This window comes from Megascapheus bottae, chromosome X (genome assembly GCF_031878675.1).
Source record: "Megascapheus bottae isolate mThoBot1 chromosome X, mThoBot2.hap1, whole genome shotgun sequence".
NCBI lineage: Eukaryota > Metazoa > Chordata > Mammalia > Rodentia > Geomyidae > Megascapheus > Megascapheus bottae.
This window is the reverse complement of record NC_143547.1, coordinates 49,804,327-49,820,272: the sequence shown is the minus strand read 5'-3', so window position 1 is coordinate 49,820,272 and position 15,946 is coordinate 49,804,327. Positions and strand designations below refer to the sequence as shown.

The 15,946-nt window shown below is 39.7% G+C and overlaps 1 protein-coding gene across 3 annotated transcripts in view; it reads left to right on the top strand.

The window, feature by feature from the left end:
- Positions 1 to 15,946, top strand: part of Atrx (ATRX chromatin remodeler) — a 183,493-nt gene that overhangs the window by 126,545 nt on the left and 41,002 nt on the right. For all 3 annotated transcript variants that reach the window (XM_090326029.1, XM_090326027.1, XM_090326028.1), the window contains 3 exons: positions 91 to 263; positions 4,212 to 4,365; positions 14,329 to 14,438. In XM_090326029.1, the coding sequence (XP_090182155.1) occupies positions 91 to 263; positions 4,212 to 4,365; positions 14,329 to 14,438 (437 nt within the window). The remainder of the gene's footprint in view (positions 1 to 90; positions 264 to 4,211; positions 4,366 to 14,328; positions 14,439 to 15,946) is intronic.

Genomic DNA, 15,946 nt, shown 5'->3' with positions numbered 1-15,946 from the left:
TCACATTTAAGATATATCTTTTCTAATTGTCATCTGATCACTTTATGTCTTTATTATGCTGTCTTCATATTTGGATTTTTCTCTTTTCAGAAAAAAGAAAACAAAGGGGAAGAAGGGGAAGAAAGATAGTAGCTCAAGCGGCAGTGGCAGTGATAATGATGTTGAAGTGATCAAGGTCTGGAATTCCCGGTCACGAGGTGGTGGTGAGGGAAATCTGGATGACACTGGAAACAACCCCTCTGGATCTTTAAAGCTGGATGAAAGTGAGTCTCATGCCTGTTGCCTCTTAGATGTCAGGTCTTAGTGCTTTCCTTTGGTCTTTTTTTTTTTTTGGCAGGGGGTTGGTCCTGGGGTTTGAATTCTGGACTTGTGCTGATCTCTGCAGCTTAAGGCTAGTGCACTATCAGTTTGAGCCACAGTGTCACTTCCAGTTTTCTGCTGGTTAATTGGAGATGAGAATCTCATGGACTTTAGGGCCTGAGCTTGCTTTCAGCTGCAATCCTCAGATCTCAGCCTTCTGAGTAGCTAGGCTTACTACAGGTGTGAGCCATCAGTGCCCAGCTCAGTAATTTATTATCTGTCCTGCCTGGTAGACTCAGAGGATTTCTTGACTCAGTTCCTAGGAATCCAGGGAGAAATGAGGCTCATTCTAGTCTCTCTGGAATTTGGGAGGAAAAAAAGAGAAATGTTTATTTACATGCATATACCACAACCCAATTATAATTCAATATGCTAATTCTTGAGTCACCTTGCAATTATTTTGTGTGCTGGTACTATGACTTGAACTCTAGGCCTGGATATTATTTCTTAGCCTTTCCCTCCCCCCTAAGGCTAGAGCTCTACTTCTAGCTTAAAAAAAATTTTTTTTGCTAGGCCTGGGGCTTGAACTTAGCGCCTGGGCCCTGCCTTTGAGCTTCTTTTGCTCAAGGCTAGCACTCTACCACTTGAGCCACACCACCACTTCTGGCTTTTTCTGTTTTTATGTGGTACCGATGAATTGAACCCAGGGCTTCATGCACGCTAAGCAAGCACTCCACCACTAAACCACATTCCCAGCCACCTTGTCTTTTTTTAAATGGTTAATTTAGTCTCATGGACTTTTCCACCTGAGCTGGCTTTGAAACGTGCCTCCAAGTAGCTAGGATTACAGGCTTGAGCTATCAGCATGAGGCATGGCCTTGTAATTTCCATGGTGTCCCTCATTTTATAAATGAATGATAGAGGGCTAGAGGTGTGGTTAAGTGGTAGATTGTCAGCTCAGCAAGTGTGTACAAAGCTCTGACTTCAAGCCAAGTGTTGCTGAAGTAAAATAAATAAAATAAAAAAGTAGAACTGGGGAAATGCCGCTGTGGCCCAAGGGATAGTGCGGTAGCCTTGAGCTGAAGAGCTCAAGGCCAATGCCCAGGCCCAGAGTTCAAGTCCCATAACCACCCCCCCACCCCCCCACCCCCCCAAAAAAGAAAAGAAAAGACCAAGGTGTGTGTGCCTAGTTGCAAACTACCCTATTTCCATAACAAGGAACATTTCAGGTAATGAAGTGTGATCGTACTTATTTTATATAGTGAATCTTATTTTAATCTCTTAGGCATTTTCTTTTCTCATTCTGGATAATCTCTAATTTGTCTACATTTTGTTTTTCCTGTATTATGTTCGGTGTCACCTATTTTTTTGTCTCCTGTATGAAAGTTAAAAGTCTGTGATTGAACTCTGTCTACATGACTTAACTTGCCTTTATGCATGTGTGTATGGAGGGACCAGTGCTGAGCTTCCTGTTTTTGCCCTGGCGTGACTGACTAGGTAGAAAAAAAATTTCCAGAGTTGGGAACAGCTATAACTTGGGAAGAGAGAATCATTCGATGCTTCTGAGTACTTGGAATTTAAGAGTTGTAAAACAAAGAATACCCATGTGTGAGCAAAAAGTGGTGTGGGGACTAGTTGAATGATCCTGTGATCAAGCGGGCCTGAGGGTTCTGAGATCTGTTGATCTAATTGAGTGATTCCTTGTTATTTCTCTCTTCAGTACCTCTAATGAGTAGGCAGGTGGCAGTCTAACCACAAACCCTGGCTTCTCCATGAAAATGGAAGGATCTGGGAAAATTAAACTACCAAATTTCCCTCTTCATTCTTCTTTCATTGTACCCCATAAAGGCAATATATTAGCAGTGTTCATCTTGTGGTTAGATTCAAAGACTATTGCCTTTTTTGGTTTGTTTTGTGTCAGTATCAGGGCTTGAAGTCAGTGCCTGGGACATATCCTTTAGCTTTTTCTCTCTACCACTTGGGCCATAGCTTCACTTCTGCCTTATTGGTGGTGAACTGAAGGTAACCTGGTTATCTCTAGCTTTAAATCTCAGGTTCCTAAGTAGCTAGCATTACAGGTGCGAGCCACCAATATCCAACTAAAGATTTTATTTTTGTGGGTCATGGGACTTGAACTCTGCCTGGGCGCTGTCCCTGAGTTCTTCAGCTCAAGGCTACCACCCTACCCTTAAACCAAGCCCCACTTCCTGTTTTTTAGAGGTTAATTGGAGGTAAGAGTCTCAGGTCCTTTTGTGCCCGGGCTGGCTTTGAACCGTGATCCTCAGATCTCAGCCTCCTGAGTGGCTAGGATTACAGGCCACTGTGCCTGGCTTTTTTTTTTTTTTGCCAGTCCTGGGGCATGAACTCAGCAACTGGGCACTGCCCATGGACACTTTTTGCTCATGGCTAGTGCTCTGCCGTAGTGCTACTTCTGGCTTTTTCTGTGTATGTAGTGCTGAGGAATAGAACACAGGGCTTCATGTATGCTAGGCAAGCACTTTACCATTAGGCTACACTCCCAGCCCAAGAATATTTTTATAATAAGAAAATGGAAAGTGGTAATACTTTAAGGTAATGGGAAACTCATGCTATTGCTTCCCTCAGTTTACCTTTCGACGTACATTTATTATCGTTACAAATAATTTGTTCCTGAGACTAATTTTCTACAAATACTGTTATTGAGGTTTTTCCTACATTCTGGTTGAGAAGTGAAGTTGTTGATCATGTGATGCATTTTCCATTGCTGTAAATAGGCTGTGTAGAAACTTTGGCTGAGGTTGGGAGTGGGAAGGAGTCTGATGGATCACTTGAAGAAATGAGTAGTCTCTTCCCATGTTTCCATGTGTTCTGTAAAAGCCTCATACTTTCCATTTTTGCGATAATTAGAATAGGTTGCGTAGCACTGAGGAAGATCTTTATGTTGTGAGCCAGAAAGCACATAGGAAAGATCATAATTAAGAGAAAGATAAAGTTTTTTTTTAAAATGTGTTCTGATCTTAGGGTTTGAACTCAGGGGCTATGCACTATCTCTGTGCTTTTTTATTCAAGTCTAGTGTTTTATGCCTTTAGCTACAGCTCTACATCTGGCTCTTTGGTGATTAATGGATGCCAAGAGTCTCATGGACTTTCCTGCCAAGGCTGGCTTCAAATCATGATCCTTAGAACTTGGTGTCCTGAGTAGCTAGGATTATAGGCATGAACCACTGGTACTGGGATAAAAAAGACAAACATTTGAACTTGCTTAGGTAGGTGTGTGTGTGTGTGTGTGTGTGTGTGTGTGTGTGTGTGTGTGTGTGTGTTTAACCTCAGAGCCTTGAGCTTGCTATGTCTCAGGCCCTTATACGTGCTGGTCATTTCAGATAGTGGTTTGTTTCCTGCTTGGGGGCAAGTCTGGACCCTGATCCACATATATATGAATGATTGAACAATTACCAGAAGTCTTTGTGTTTTCCTGAATTTTAGTAGTAAGAACAGTAAAATACTTCTTGCCATGCTTTTTCTCTTCCCCTCTCTACCCATTTCCTTCCTCACTATTTCTTCGAGTACATCTTGTGAGATTCATCCTCTTAGGCCTGAGGCGTTTCCATTTCTTAGCATCTCTGAGTGCCTGCCTCAGTTCTATTTCCAGGGTCTGTCTCATACTTGAATTTTCTCGGGGCTATTCTTTTCACTACTGTTGGCATTGATGCCAACCTCCACTTCTTCATGCTTCTCTGTCAGTGTAGAGCTCTTTTCTTGTGGAGTGGGATGGGGTGGGAGGGGTAGTGATGCTGTTGCATGCATGTCATATATCCTCTCTCCTTAGATTGATGTACTTCGGTTTCTTCTTTTGTCTTGTTCAATTTTTTCCTGATTAACCTATGTTAATTAATTATGTAATATGTAACCTCTGTTCCCTTTATTTTATTTAGGTAAAGCTACATCAGCTTCTAATCCAAGCAGCCCAGCTCCCGACTGGTACAAAGATTTTGTGACAGATGCTGATGCTGAGATTTTAGAGCATTCTGGGAAAATGGTACTTCTCTTTGAAATTCTTCGAATGGCAGAAGAAATTGGGGATAAAGTGTAAGTTTTTTCCCCTCCTATACTTATAAACCCGTTCACAATCTGTTATTTCAGCAATTTCCTTTGTAATTTTTGATTGTCATAGCACTTCCTTAGTGACAAACACCTGGGAGTGCTTGTCAGGTGGTATCTTGAGTGGACTTTTTCATTTTGAGCCGTTGCTCTTTGGACAGAATCCTGGGTTCACATGTCTAGTTGAGATTTATCAAAGCATAGTTTTTCAGTCCCTGTAGTGTGGCTTCTAACTAGTCACTGTACCAAGATTTTTCTCCTTCCTACAATTACTGGTGAATACTGAATCCCTCTCAGACATTACCTGTTTGATGAATCTGTCTTTATCATAACTATATAGCCATTCCCTTTACTGTTTCCTTCCTACCATCTCACCCATCTTATGAAACCCAAACCATTGTCAAATTTTAAACTAGGCGTATCATATAAGCTATTACAGAGTTTCAACACTGGATCAGGAAAGGTTTTTATTTTTTTAATTTTTTTTTTACCAGTCCTCGGCCTTGAACTGAGGCCCTGGGCACTGTCCTTAGGGCTTTCTCAAGGCTAGAGCTCTACCACTTGAGCAACAGCACCATTTTTGGCTTTTTATCTATGTATATGGTACCGAGGAATTGAACCCGGGTGCTTGTGCATACTAGGCAAGCACTATACAACTAGGCCAAACTCCCAGCTCCCCAGGAAAGGTTTTTAAAACTGTCTGATGCTTTGAATAATTAACATAAGCCTGAAGAAAATAATATTTTATCTTAGAGGCAGAAGTTTATCAGTTAGCTCTTCTGAAAACAGGCAAACCCTATGTTACATCCAATACCACCTTTTAATATACTTAGTTCTCAACACATTTTAATGTACCTCTTTGCTTATATCTTTGCACTAGACCAGAAACTTGCTTAAAGACACAGTCTATTTTTATTTATTTTTTCTTTGTTGTTATCTTTTGGGCAAGGCAGTCCTGGCCTTGAACTCAGCGTCTGGGTGCTATCTTTGAGCATTTTTACTCAAGGCTAGTGTTCTACCACTTGAGCCATAGCTCCACATCTCACTTTTTGGTGCTTAATTTGAGATGGAGATAAGCGTCACTGGGATTTATCTACTTGGGCTGGCTTCAAACTGAAATCCTCAGATTTTAGCCTCCTGAGTAGCTAGGATTACAGGTGTGAGCCACGTGCACCTAGCTTTTTGTTTTTAATAACTATACCTGGCACCTGTTTCATGTTAACTAAATTATTTTAGTGAGCCACTTTATGTATTTATTTCCTTATTTATTTTGTTGTGTTGGAGTTCACACTCAGGGTATCAGAACCAAATAATTTCAGGTAAGGTATGATGTTACCCTAATTCTTTAAAAAATTTTTTTTGCCAATCCTGGGGCTTGTACTCAGGGTCTGGGTATTGTCCCTGAGCTTCTTTTGCTCAAGGCCCACACTCTACCACTTGAGCCACAGCACTTCTTGCAGCCTTTTTTGTTTATGTGGTACTGAGGAATCAAACCTAGGGCTTCATGCATGCTAGGCATGTACTTTACCATTAGGTTAGTACTTTACCACTAAGCCACATTCCCAGCATCATTTTTTAAAACAGGATCTCATTATATTTCCTAGGCTGTCCTTGAACTTGAAATACTCCTGGCTTTGCTTCTTGGGTGTGGGATTATAGGCACACACCACCCTGTCTAGCTTATTGCTTGAAAATCAAGTATTAGTAATTGGGATAGATTATATTTTGGATTAGGGACAATACAATTAATAGAGTAAGGGCAGTAAGGAGAGAATAGTCTTGAGAATGGCTTCCAGAAAAAATGACTAGTAGATTATAATGCTAATTGCCCAAATGGACAAGATTAGAGAAAAACTAGTTTCTTTGTTTTAGCTTTTGGGTTTTTTGTGTACCTGTGTGTATATGTGCATGTGTGTATGTGTGTGTGTGTGCCTGCCTGCCAGTACCAGGGCTGAAATCCAGAACCCCTTGCTCTTATAGGGCTGTTTTTACTTACAGCTAACTGGTGCCCTGTTGCTTGTGCCACATCCTCATTTAGGCATTTTACTGCTTAATAGCAGACAGAGTTTTCTGGACTTTTCTGCTCTGGCTAGCTTTGAATTGAGATTTTTAGCTCTCAGCTTCCTAAGTAGCTAGGATTATAGACATGAGCCATCAGTAGCTGGTTTTCATTTTTTTTGCCAGTCCTGGACTTGAGCTCAAGGCCTGAGCACTGTCCTTGGACTTTCTCAAGGCTAGAGCTCTACCACTTACCACTTGAGCCTCAGCACCATTTCTGGCTTTTTTCTATGTATGTAGTACCAAGGAATTGAACCTGGGTCTTTGTGCATACTAGGTAAGCATTCTACCACTAGGCCAAAATCCCAGCCCCTGGCTTTCATTTTTATACATGTAAATTTACACTTTTTTGGGGGGGGAGGGTCAGTCATGAGGCTTGAACTCTGGGCCTGGGCACTGTCCCTGAGCTCTTCAGTTCAAGGCTACCACCCTACCCATGAGCCAAGCTGGAGATAAGAGTCTCTTGGAGTTTTGTGCCTTGGCTGCCTTTGAACCAGATCCTCAGATCTCAGCTTTCTGAGTAGCTAGGATTACAGGCATGAGCCACCAGCGCCACAGTTTTTCTAATCTTTTAATTCTAAAAACTGTTTAACTGTAGAAAATATCCAGGAAATAGTAACTGAATTGAATTCTTACTAAAGGTTACATTTTATCTGTATTTCTATTCATGATCTCTAATATAAAAGTACCTTTTCATTGTCTAAGTGCTGTTGCTTCATGTTAAACTTAACTAAACCTTTTTCTGTACAACTTGTTTGAAATCAGATTCCTCCATTTTTTTGTCTATTGTGAGTTTTGAACTCTGGGTCTGAATGCTGTCCCTGTGCTCTTTTGTTCAAAGCTAGCATTCTACCACTTTGTGCCATAGCTCCACTTCCCAGATTCCCCCATTCTTTATTCATGCAATTTATCTTATTATTATTTTGTGTGTAGGTTATAGGGCTTGAACTCAGCCTGGGCGTTGTCCCTGAGCTCTTCTGCTCAAGGCTAATGCCCTACCCTTGAGCCAAGCCCCACTTCCCATTTGCTAGGTTTTCTAGAGGTTAATTGGAGATAAGAGTCTCAGATCTTTTTGTGGCCCGTCTGGCTTTGAACCTTGATGAGGGGGGGTCTGCAATTTATCTTTTAAGCCCAAATATGCATTTGATGTTTCACAGGGCTAGAGAGACAGGATTATTTTAGCCAGCGGTGTGTTCTTAAACAGCTTCCTATTTATTTATTTATTTATTTATTCATTGTTATTTGTGTATTCATTTTTAAAAGAATTTATTAACATTGCTTTTTACATCATATTTCAAGTGATGTGTTTAACAAACAAGTATTCAAGAAGGGAATTTCTATATACAATCACTGGCACTTAGATTTTACAACATAATTAAACTTAGGCTGAAGGTTGTATTTCATATATACATATTAATCTATATAATAAAACATTATGTCTATAGAGTCATAAATTTTTTTATGTCTATGTATTTGTGTTTATATTTCTAGTACCATGTCCACAGCATTGGGTACGCAAATATTGAGTCCTCTTGTACTGTTTGGATCTAATAGCCACATATTAAGGATACCATGCACCTTTTGTTCCTTTGGTCTTGACTTGTCTTACTCAACATGATTCGCTCTAGATTCAACCACTTCCCTGCAAATGCCATTATTTTATCTTGTCTGTTGGCTATGTAGAATTCCAGTGTGTGTGTGTGTGTGTGTGTGTGTGTGTGTGTGTGTGTGTGTGTATACACATACATTTTCGGTATCCATTCTTCTGCACTAGGGCATCTGGATTGTTTCCATCGCCTGGCTATTGTGAATAGTGCAGAGATGAACATAGCTGAGCAGGTGTCCTTATCATATCTTGGGTTATGGTGTTCAGGATAGATGCCCAGGAGTGGTATGATGGGGTCGTAGGAAACGTCAATTTTCAGTTAAGAAACTTTCACACGGCTTTCCAGAGTGGCTGAACTAACTTACAATCCCACCAGCAGTGCAGTAGAGTTCCTTTTTCTCCACAACTCCGCCAGCATCTGTCATTGTCTGAGTTCAAAATCTTGGCCATTCTTCTTGGGGTAAGGTGGTATCTTAGGGTTGTTTTTATTTGCATTTCCTTTATGATCATGAATGATGAACATTTTCTCATATGCTTTTCTGCCATTTCAATCTCTTCTTCTGATAAATCTCTCTTTAGTTCCCCTTACCCATTTAGTGATTGGTTTGTTGGGTTGGCGGGGGGGATTAGTTTCTTGAGTTCTCTGTAGATACTAGATATTAAGCATTTGTCTGATGTATTATTGGTAAATATTTTTCCCAGTTGGTTGGCTGTCTCTCTACTTTTGCGTCTATCCTTTTATCTGTGCAGAAACTTTTTATTTTTAGGTAGTCCCATTTATCGAGTTTCCCTCCAATCTATTGTGACCCTGGGATTCTGTTCAGGAATCTTTTGCCTGTGCTTATGAGTTCAGCGTCTCTCCTACCCTTTCATGTAGCAGTTTCAGCGTTTCCGGTCTGACATTGAGGTCTTTGATCCACTTTGAGTTAATGCTTGTGCATGGCGAAAGGCTAGTGTCAATTTTTAGTTTCCTGCATGTGGCTGCCCACTTTTGCCAGCACCAATAATTGAATAGTGTTTGTTCCAGTGTATATCTTTGGCTTCTTTCTCAAATACAAGTTGTCGATACGTATATGATTCTATTTCTGGATCTTCTATTCTGTTCCATTGATCTTCTGATCTGTTTTTGTGCCAATACCATGCTGTTTTTGTTGTTATGGCTCTATAGTAGAGTTTGTCAAATACAAGTTGTCTATAGGTATGTGATTCTATTTCTGGATCTTCTATTCTGTTCCATTGATCTTCTGATCTGTTTTTGTGCCAATACCATGCTGTTTTTCTTGTTATGGCTCTATAGTAGAGTTTGAAGTCTGGTATTGTAATACTACCAGCATTGCTCTTTATGCCTAGAATTGTTTTGGCTATTCTAGGTCTTTGCTTGTTCCATATGAACCTTTGGATTGTATCTTCTATTTCAGTAAAGAATGTCTTTGGGATTTTGATGATCCCCATCAATTTGTATATCAATTTGTATATCAATTTGTATATCAATTTTGGCAGTATGGCCATTTTTACTATATTGGTTCTCCCTACCCATGAGCATGGGATGTCTTTCCATTTCCTCGTGTCCTCTTTAATTTCTTTCATTAGGCTTTTATGGTTTTTATTAAATAATTCCTTTACATCTTTGGTTAAGTTAATTCCTAAGTATTTTCTTCTTTTGGGGGCTATTGCAAAGGGAATCACTTTCTTGATTTGGACTTCTGTTTCCGTATTGTTGTCATACAAGAAGTCTACTTACTTTTGCAGGTTAATTTTGTATCCTTCCACTTTGCTAAAGTGGTTTATTAATTCTAGGAGTTTGGGAGTAGAGCTTATTGCGTCACTCAGGTAGAGGATCATGTCATCTGCGAATAGGGATAGCTTAATTTCACCTTTTCCTTTGTGGATCCCTTTGATGTCCTTCTCTTGCCTTAGTGCTCTGGCTAAGGGTTCCAGCACTATATTGAAGAGAAGTGGAGAGAGTGGGCATCCCTGTATAGTTCCTGATTTTAAGGTAAATGGTTCTAGTCTTTCACCATTTAGTATAATTCTGGCTGTAGGTTTGTCATATATGGCTTTAATTATCTTAAGGAATGTACCACTTATTCCTATTTTTTCTAGTGCTTTCAACATGAATGGATGTTGTATTTTGTCAAATGCTTTTTCTGAGTCCAGAGAAATTATCATATGATTCTTATCCTTAGCCCTATTAATATGATGTATTACATTGATTGATTTGTGACTATTAAACCAGCCTTGCATCTGTGGGATGAAGCGTACTTGATCGTAGTGTATCATTTTTTAAATTTGTTTCTGGATTTTATTGACTAGTATTTTATTGAGGAGTTTTGCGTCTGTGTTCTTTAGAGAGATAGATCTGTAATTTTCTTTTTTTGTTGGGTCTTTCCCTGGTTTGGGGATGAGAGTAATATGAGCTTCATAAAATGAGTTTGGTATTGCTCCTTCTGCTTCTATTTCTCAGAAGTTTCAAGAGTATAGATGTTACTTCATCTTTTAATGACTTGTAGAATTTTGCAGTGAAGTTGTCTGAACCTGGGCTCTTTTTGGTTGGCATTTCTCTGATTGCTTCCGCTATTTCATTGTATGAAATTGGTTTGTTCAATTTGTTTACCTCATCATTGTTCAATGTGGGTAGCCTGTATTTATTTAAGAAGTCATGCATACTAGATTTTCTTGTTTCTTTGAATATAGGCCCTGGTAGTACTTATTCATAATAAACTGAATTTCTTGGTTATCTGTTGTGATTATTCCCTATTCCTGTGGGGTCTCTAATCTCCCCTCTCCTTTTTTTTTTGCCAGTCCTGGGCTTGAGCTCAGGGCTGGAGCACTGTCCTTGGACTTTCTCAAGGCTAGAGCTCTACCACTTGAGCCTCAGCACTGCTTTTGGCTTTTTGCTATGTATGTGGGTTACCGAGGAATCGAACCTGGGTCTTCGTGCATGCTAGGCAAGCACTCTACCACTAGGCCAAACTCCCAGCCCCCCCCCCTTTTTTAAAATTAATCTTGCCAGGCGTCTAGAACTTGAACTCTGGACCTTGGCGCTGTCCCTGAGCTCTTTAACTCAAGGCTACCGCCCTAACCCTTGAGCCAAGCCATACTCCCCATTTTTCTAGTGATTAATTGGAGACAAGAGCCTCAGGTCCTTTTATGCCCTGGCTGACTTTGAACCTTTATCCTCAGATCTCAGGCTCCTGAGTAGCTAGGATTACAGGCGTGAGCCACTACATCCAGCAAGCTTCCCATTTATAAAATAATAAGGAAAATTAAAGGAAAAGGCAAACAACGAAGAAACAATCTGATTTACAAAACTGGCTAATTTCCATGATATAAATATTCCCTTCATGGTCAATTTCAAGCTATCAACATTATATCTGATGTGGGAAGAGACTCTAACAATTAACTTTTTTTTTGTTGGAGTCCTGTTATAGCCAACCCCACTATTCCACTGCTTCTAACCTGATCAGTTAATTAATCATTCAACATTGACTAAATCCTTATGGTCTGCATGAATTTTATAAGCACTGCTTTAATATTTCCATGTAAATAATAAAGCATGTAAAACCAAAACAATTTATGCAGATATGTTCACAAACCATCAAGACAATCGATTGTCATTTTTTCTATAGCTAGGAAAATCAGAGGTGAATATTTGCGTATTGCCTTGTAATCCTCAAAATAAGACTTTTTTTTCTTTTTTTTTTGGCCAGGTTGGGCTTGAGCTCAGGGCCTGAGCACTGTCCTTGGACTTTCTCAAGGCTAGACTTCTACCACTTGAGCCTCAGCACCACTTCCAGCATTTTTTTCTATGTATATGGTACCAAAGAATCGAACCCGGGTCTTCGTGCATGCTAGGCAAGCACTCTACCACTAGACTAAACTCCCAGCCCCAATCCTCACAATTCTTTAGCTGTTTCCAAATGATTTAGCCTCTTGGTTCCTAGACTGTCTTACTTGCTGATTAAACAAGGTTAACTTTATTTTCTACTTTAAGAGCCCACATTCTGGATTAATTTCAATTACATAGTATTTCTTGGAATTTCTGTTTTCCATGTACAGGATATGTCTGGACATTAAGGATATGGAAAGATAATAAGACAATTGAGGAGACAGCACATACTTCAGCATTCAAGCTTGGGAGTCAGTTCACTTCCTTGCCAGTAATGTAGTAGACATAGTAGACTGATAAGCCAGAGCTGAGCTGGGAAACTGTGGAGTAGAAAATATACATATGTGTGCATGTGGTTCATTCTTGCAGCTCGATGCTGCATTTCATTTTACCAGAACTGATGCCTTCTGGTAGTGAATATTGTAGGAGCTTGAAGAATCATAGACCTTTTTTTATTAAAGAATTTATTAACATTGATTTTTACATCATAATTCAAATGACATGTTTAACAAATTAGTGTTCAAGAAGTTTTTAGAACATAATCAAAATTAGGCTGAGGGTTTGTATATCATAGATACATATTAATTTATGTAATAAAACATTATGTCTATAGAGTCATAGGTTTTTTTTTTTTTTTGCCAGTCCTGGGCTTGAGCTCAGGGCCTGAGCACTGTCCTTGGACTTTCTCAAGGCTAGCGCTCTCTCACTTGAGCCTCAGCACCACTTCCGGCTTTTTTCTATGTATGTGGTACCGAGGAATCGAACCCGAGTCTTCATGCATGCTAGGCAAGCACTTTAACCACTAGGCCAAACTCCCGGCCCCGAGTCATAGGTTTTTATGTCTATGTAGTTGTGTTTATATTTCCAATATCATGTCCATAGCATTGGGTATGCAAATATTGAGTCCTTGCTCTTGTACTGTTTGGATCTAATAGCTACATATTAAGGATACCACGTGCCTTTTGTTCCTTTAGTCTTGAATTGTCTCACTCAACATGAAGAATCATAGCACGTTTATAATCAAATTTTTAGAATCAAAACAAAGCATGTTGCCCCAGGGAGTTTCTTATGTGTTCACCTACCTTTGTATATGTAAGGAACAGGAGACCCTCATACATTTTCTTTCTAGACTGTTTTCATTTCCAGTATTCAGTTATGTCCTTTCTCAACTGATGATTTGGAGCTGAGCACTGGTTTTCAAATATTTCCCCTGAGCCCCTACAAATAGGTGACATTGAACACAAAGAAAAGAACCATTGACTTTCTCACAAGTCCTAAAGCAATCCTTCCTTCCTTCCTTCCTTCCTTCCTCCCTCCCTCCCTCCCTCCCTCCCTCCCTCCCTCCCTCCCTCCCTCCCTCCCTCCCTCCCTCCCTCCCTCCCTCCGTCCCTCCCTCCCTCCCTCCCTTGTGTGTTGCCTGAGCACTGAGCTCTTCAGCTCAAGGCTACTGCTCTACCCATTGAGCAACACCACCACTTCTGGTTTTCTGGTGGTTAACTGGAGATAAGATTCTCTGGGCTGATATCTTTGAACCACGATCCTCGGATCTCAGCCCCTCAAATAGTTAGCACTATAGGTGTGAGCCACCACGCCCAACTTCTATTATTTATTTTAACTTCTCATAAACTTTTATGCAAGCATATTATTTTTATGGCTAAACAGACCATGAAGATTTTTTTTCTGCATCTTCTAAATGTCCTACAGTGTTTTTTGTTTGTTTTTTGCCAGTCATAGGCTTGAACTCAGGAACTAAGCACTGTCCTTGGGCTTCCTCAAGGCTAGAGATTTACCACTTGAGCCACAGCACCACTTCTGGCTTTTTCTATGTATGTGGTAGCAAGGCGTGCATGCTAGGCAAGCACTCTCTCACTAGGCAAAACTCCAGGCCCTGTAGTTTTTTAATTATATCATCTATCTTTGCCCTTTGAGTTAAATTTTGTGTTAAGCATGAAGCTTAGACCAACATTTATTTATTTTTAACGTGTGCAGTTTGGTATAGCTAAGGCCAATTTTGAGCTGCCTATCCATTGTTTTGTTGTTGAATTGCTTGTGCCTTGATGAAAATTATTGAGCCATGTCAAATGATTGTATGCCAGCACTGTTTTCTGTTCCACTGATCTCTTCCTATCCCTTTGCTCTAAAGAGAATGTCTTCTTCAAATGGTAAAAATCAGACTTAAGACTTCTAACTTGCTGGGTTTTTTTATTTTAAATTTGTATTGGCTACTCTGTGCTTAACATTCCCAGTTGAATTTTACAATCAGCTCATTAATTTCTACAAAAAATCATGCTCAGATTTTGGAAATTTGTTTATTAAGTGTTAAGTTTATAGATTAATTTAGGAATAAACAGTAAATTGTGAAACTTCTAATGCACAAAACCCCAATCTGTTGCTTTAGACTTGTGTTTAGCCAGTCCCTCATATCTCTGGACTTGATTGAAGATTTCCTTGAGTTGGCCAGTCGGGAGAAAGCAGAAGACAGACATGATAAACCTCTTATTTATAAAGGTGAGTTATATATACATTATATCACAACTTTATAATTGTCATATATTTAGTGTCTTGATATATCAATTTTCCTTGATCCTTATCCACAAAAATTTGGACTTTTTTGTTGCTGTTTTTGTTGTATAGTCTGGGCTGACCTTGAACTGACAGTCTTCCTTCCTCAAGCTTTTGAGTACTGAGATTACAAATGTTTACCACCACAACCACCTTGGTTATTTTATTTTATTTATTTATTTTTGTCAGTCATGGGGCTTGAATTCTGGGCCTGGGCACTGTCCTCGAACTTTTTCAAGGCTAGTACTCTACCACTTTTAGCCACAGCGCCACCTCTGGTTTTTCTGGTGGTTAGTCAGCTTGGGATGACTGTGAACTGCAATCCTCAGATCTCAGCCTCCTAAGTAGCTAGGATTACAAGTGTGAGTCACCGGTGCCTGCCTGCTTGGTTCTTTTCTTCTCAGTCCTGAGGCTTGAACTCAGTGCCTGGGCATTGTCCTTGGGTTTTCTCAAGGCTAGTGCTCTATCACTTGAGTCATAGCACCACTTCCAGCCTTTTCTGTCAAACACAGGGTTTTCTGCATGCTAGGCAAGCACTCTACCACTAGGCCATGGTCCTGGTCCTGCTTGGTTATTTTTTAACTAATGAATTGTGTATACTTGAGGTTTACAGCATGATACATTGGAATACAAACAGTAATATGGTCCCTTTGGTGAAGCATATTACTTGTCATCTCATGGCTAAAATATATTAGCATGTTCTCTAATATAGTAATATTTATTATTGCAATTCATTTTTGCAATTATAGATTAAATGAACACTTCATAAAAAGTCTTGTACAATTCACCTACTTAACGTGATTTTAGTGTATCCACAAATATATACAACCAGTATCAGAGTTGACTTGAACATTTTAATCATCACCAAATATAAAGCGAGTTTCTTTAGTTACCACACTGCTGCCCTGAGCCTCAATTCCTTTCCCTCTAAGGACCACGAGTCTACTTTGTGTGTCAGTGCTGAGTCTACTTTGTGTGTCAATGCCCATCGACTATTTTATACCATTTTGGGGATGCAGTACACATATTTCTTGACTAACTTCTTTCATTTCACATATTTTTAATGTTAATCTATTTGGAGCATTCCTTTTATGGCCTAATATTCTATGTTGTGGGTAATGGTACATTTTAATTACTCTTTTTTTTGCAGATCCTGGGGCTTAAAGCTAGGCCTCTACTACTTGAGCCACAGCACCATTTGTGGCCCTTTCTTTGTATGTAGTACTGAGGAATTGAATCCAGGGCTTCATGCATGCTAGGCAAGCACTCTTATCACTAAGCCAAATTCCCAGCCCCACCTTTTGATTACTCATGATTGATTCATTGATAGGTATTTGGGCTATTTTTACCTTTTGGTTCTATATTTGGGCTATTTTTACCTTTTGGTTCTTAGTGTCACCAGAAAATGATGTGGGCTTTTCTCAGCTTCTCCATGTTCATATAACATCATTATG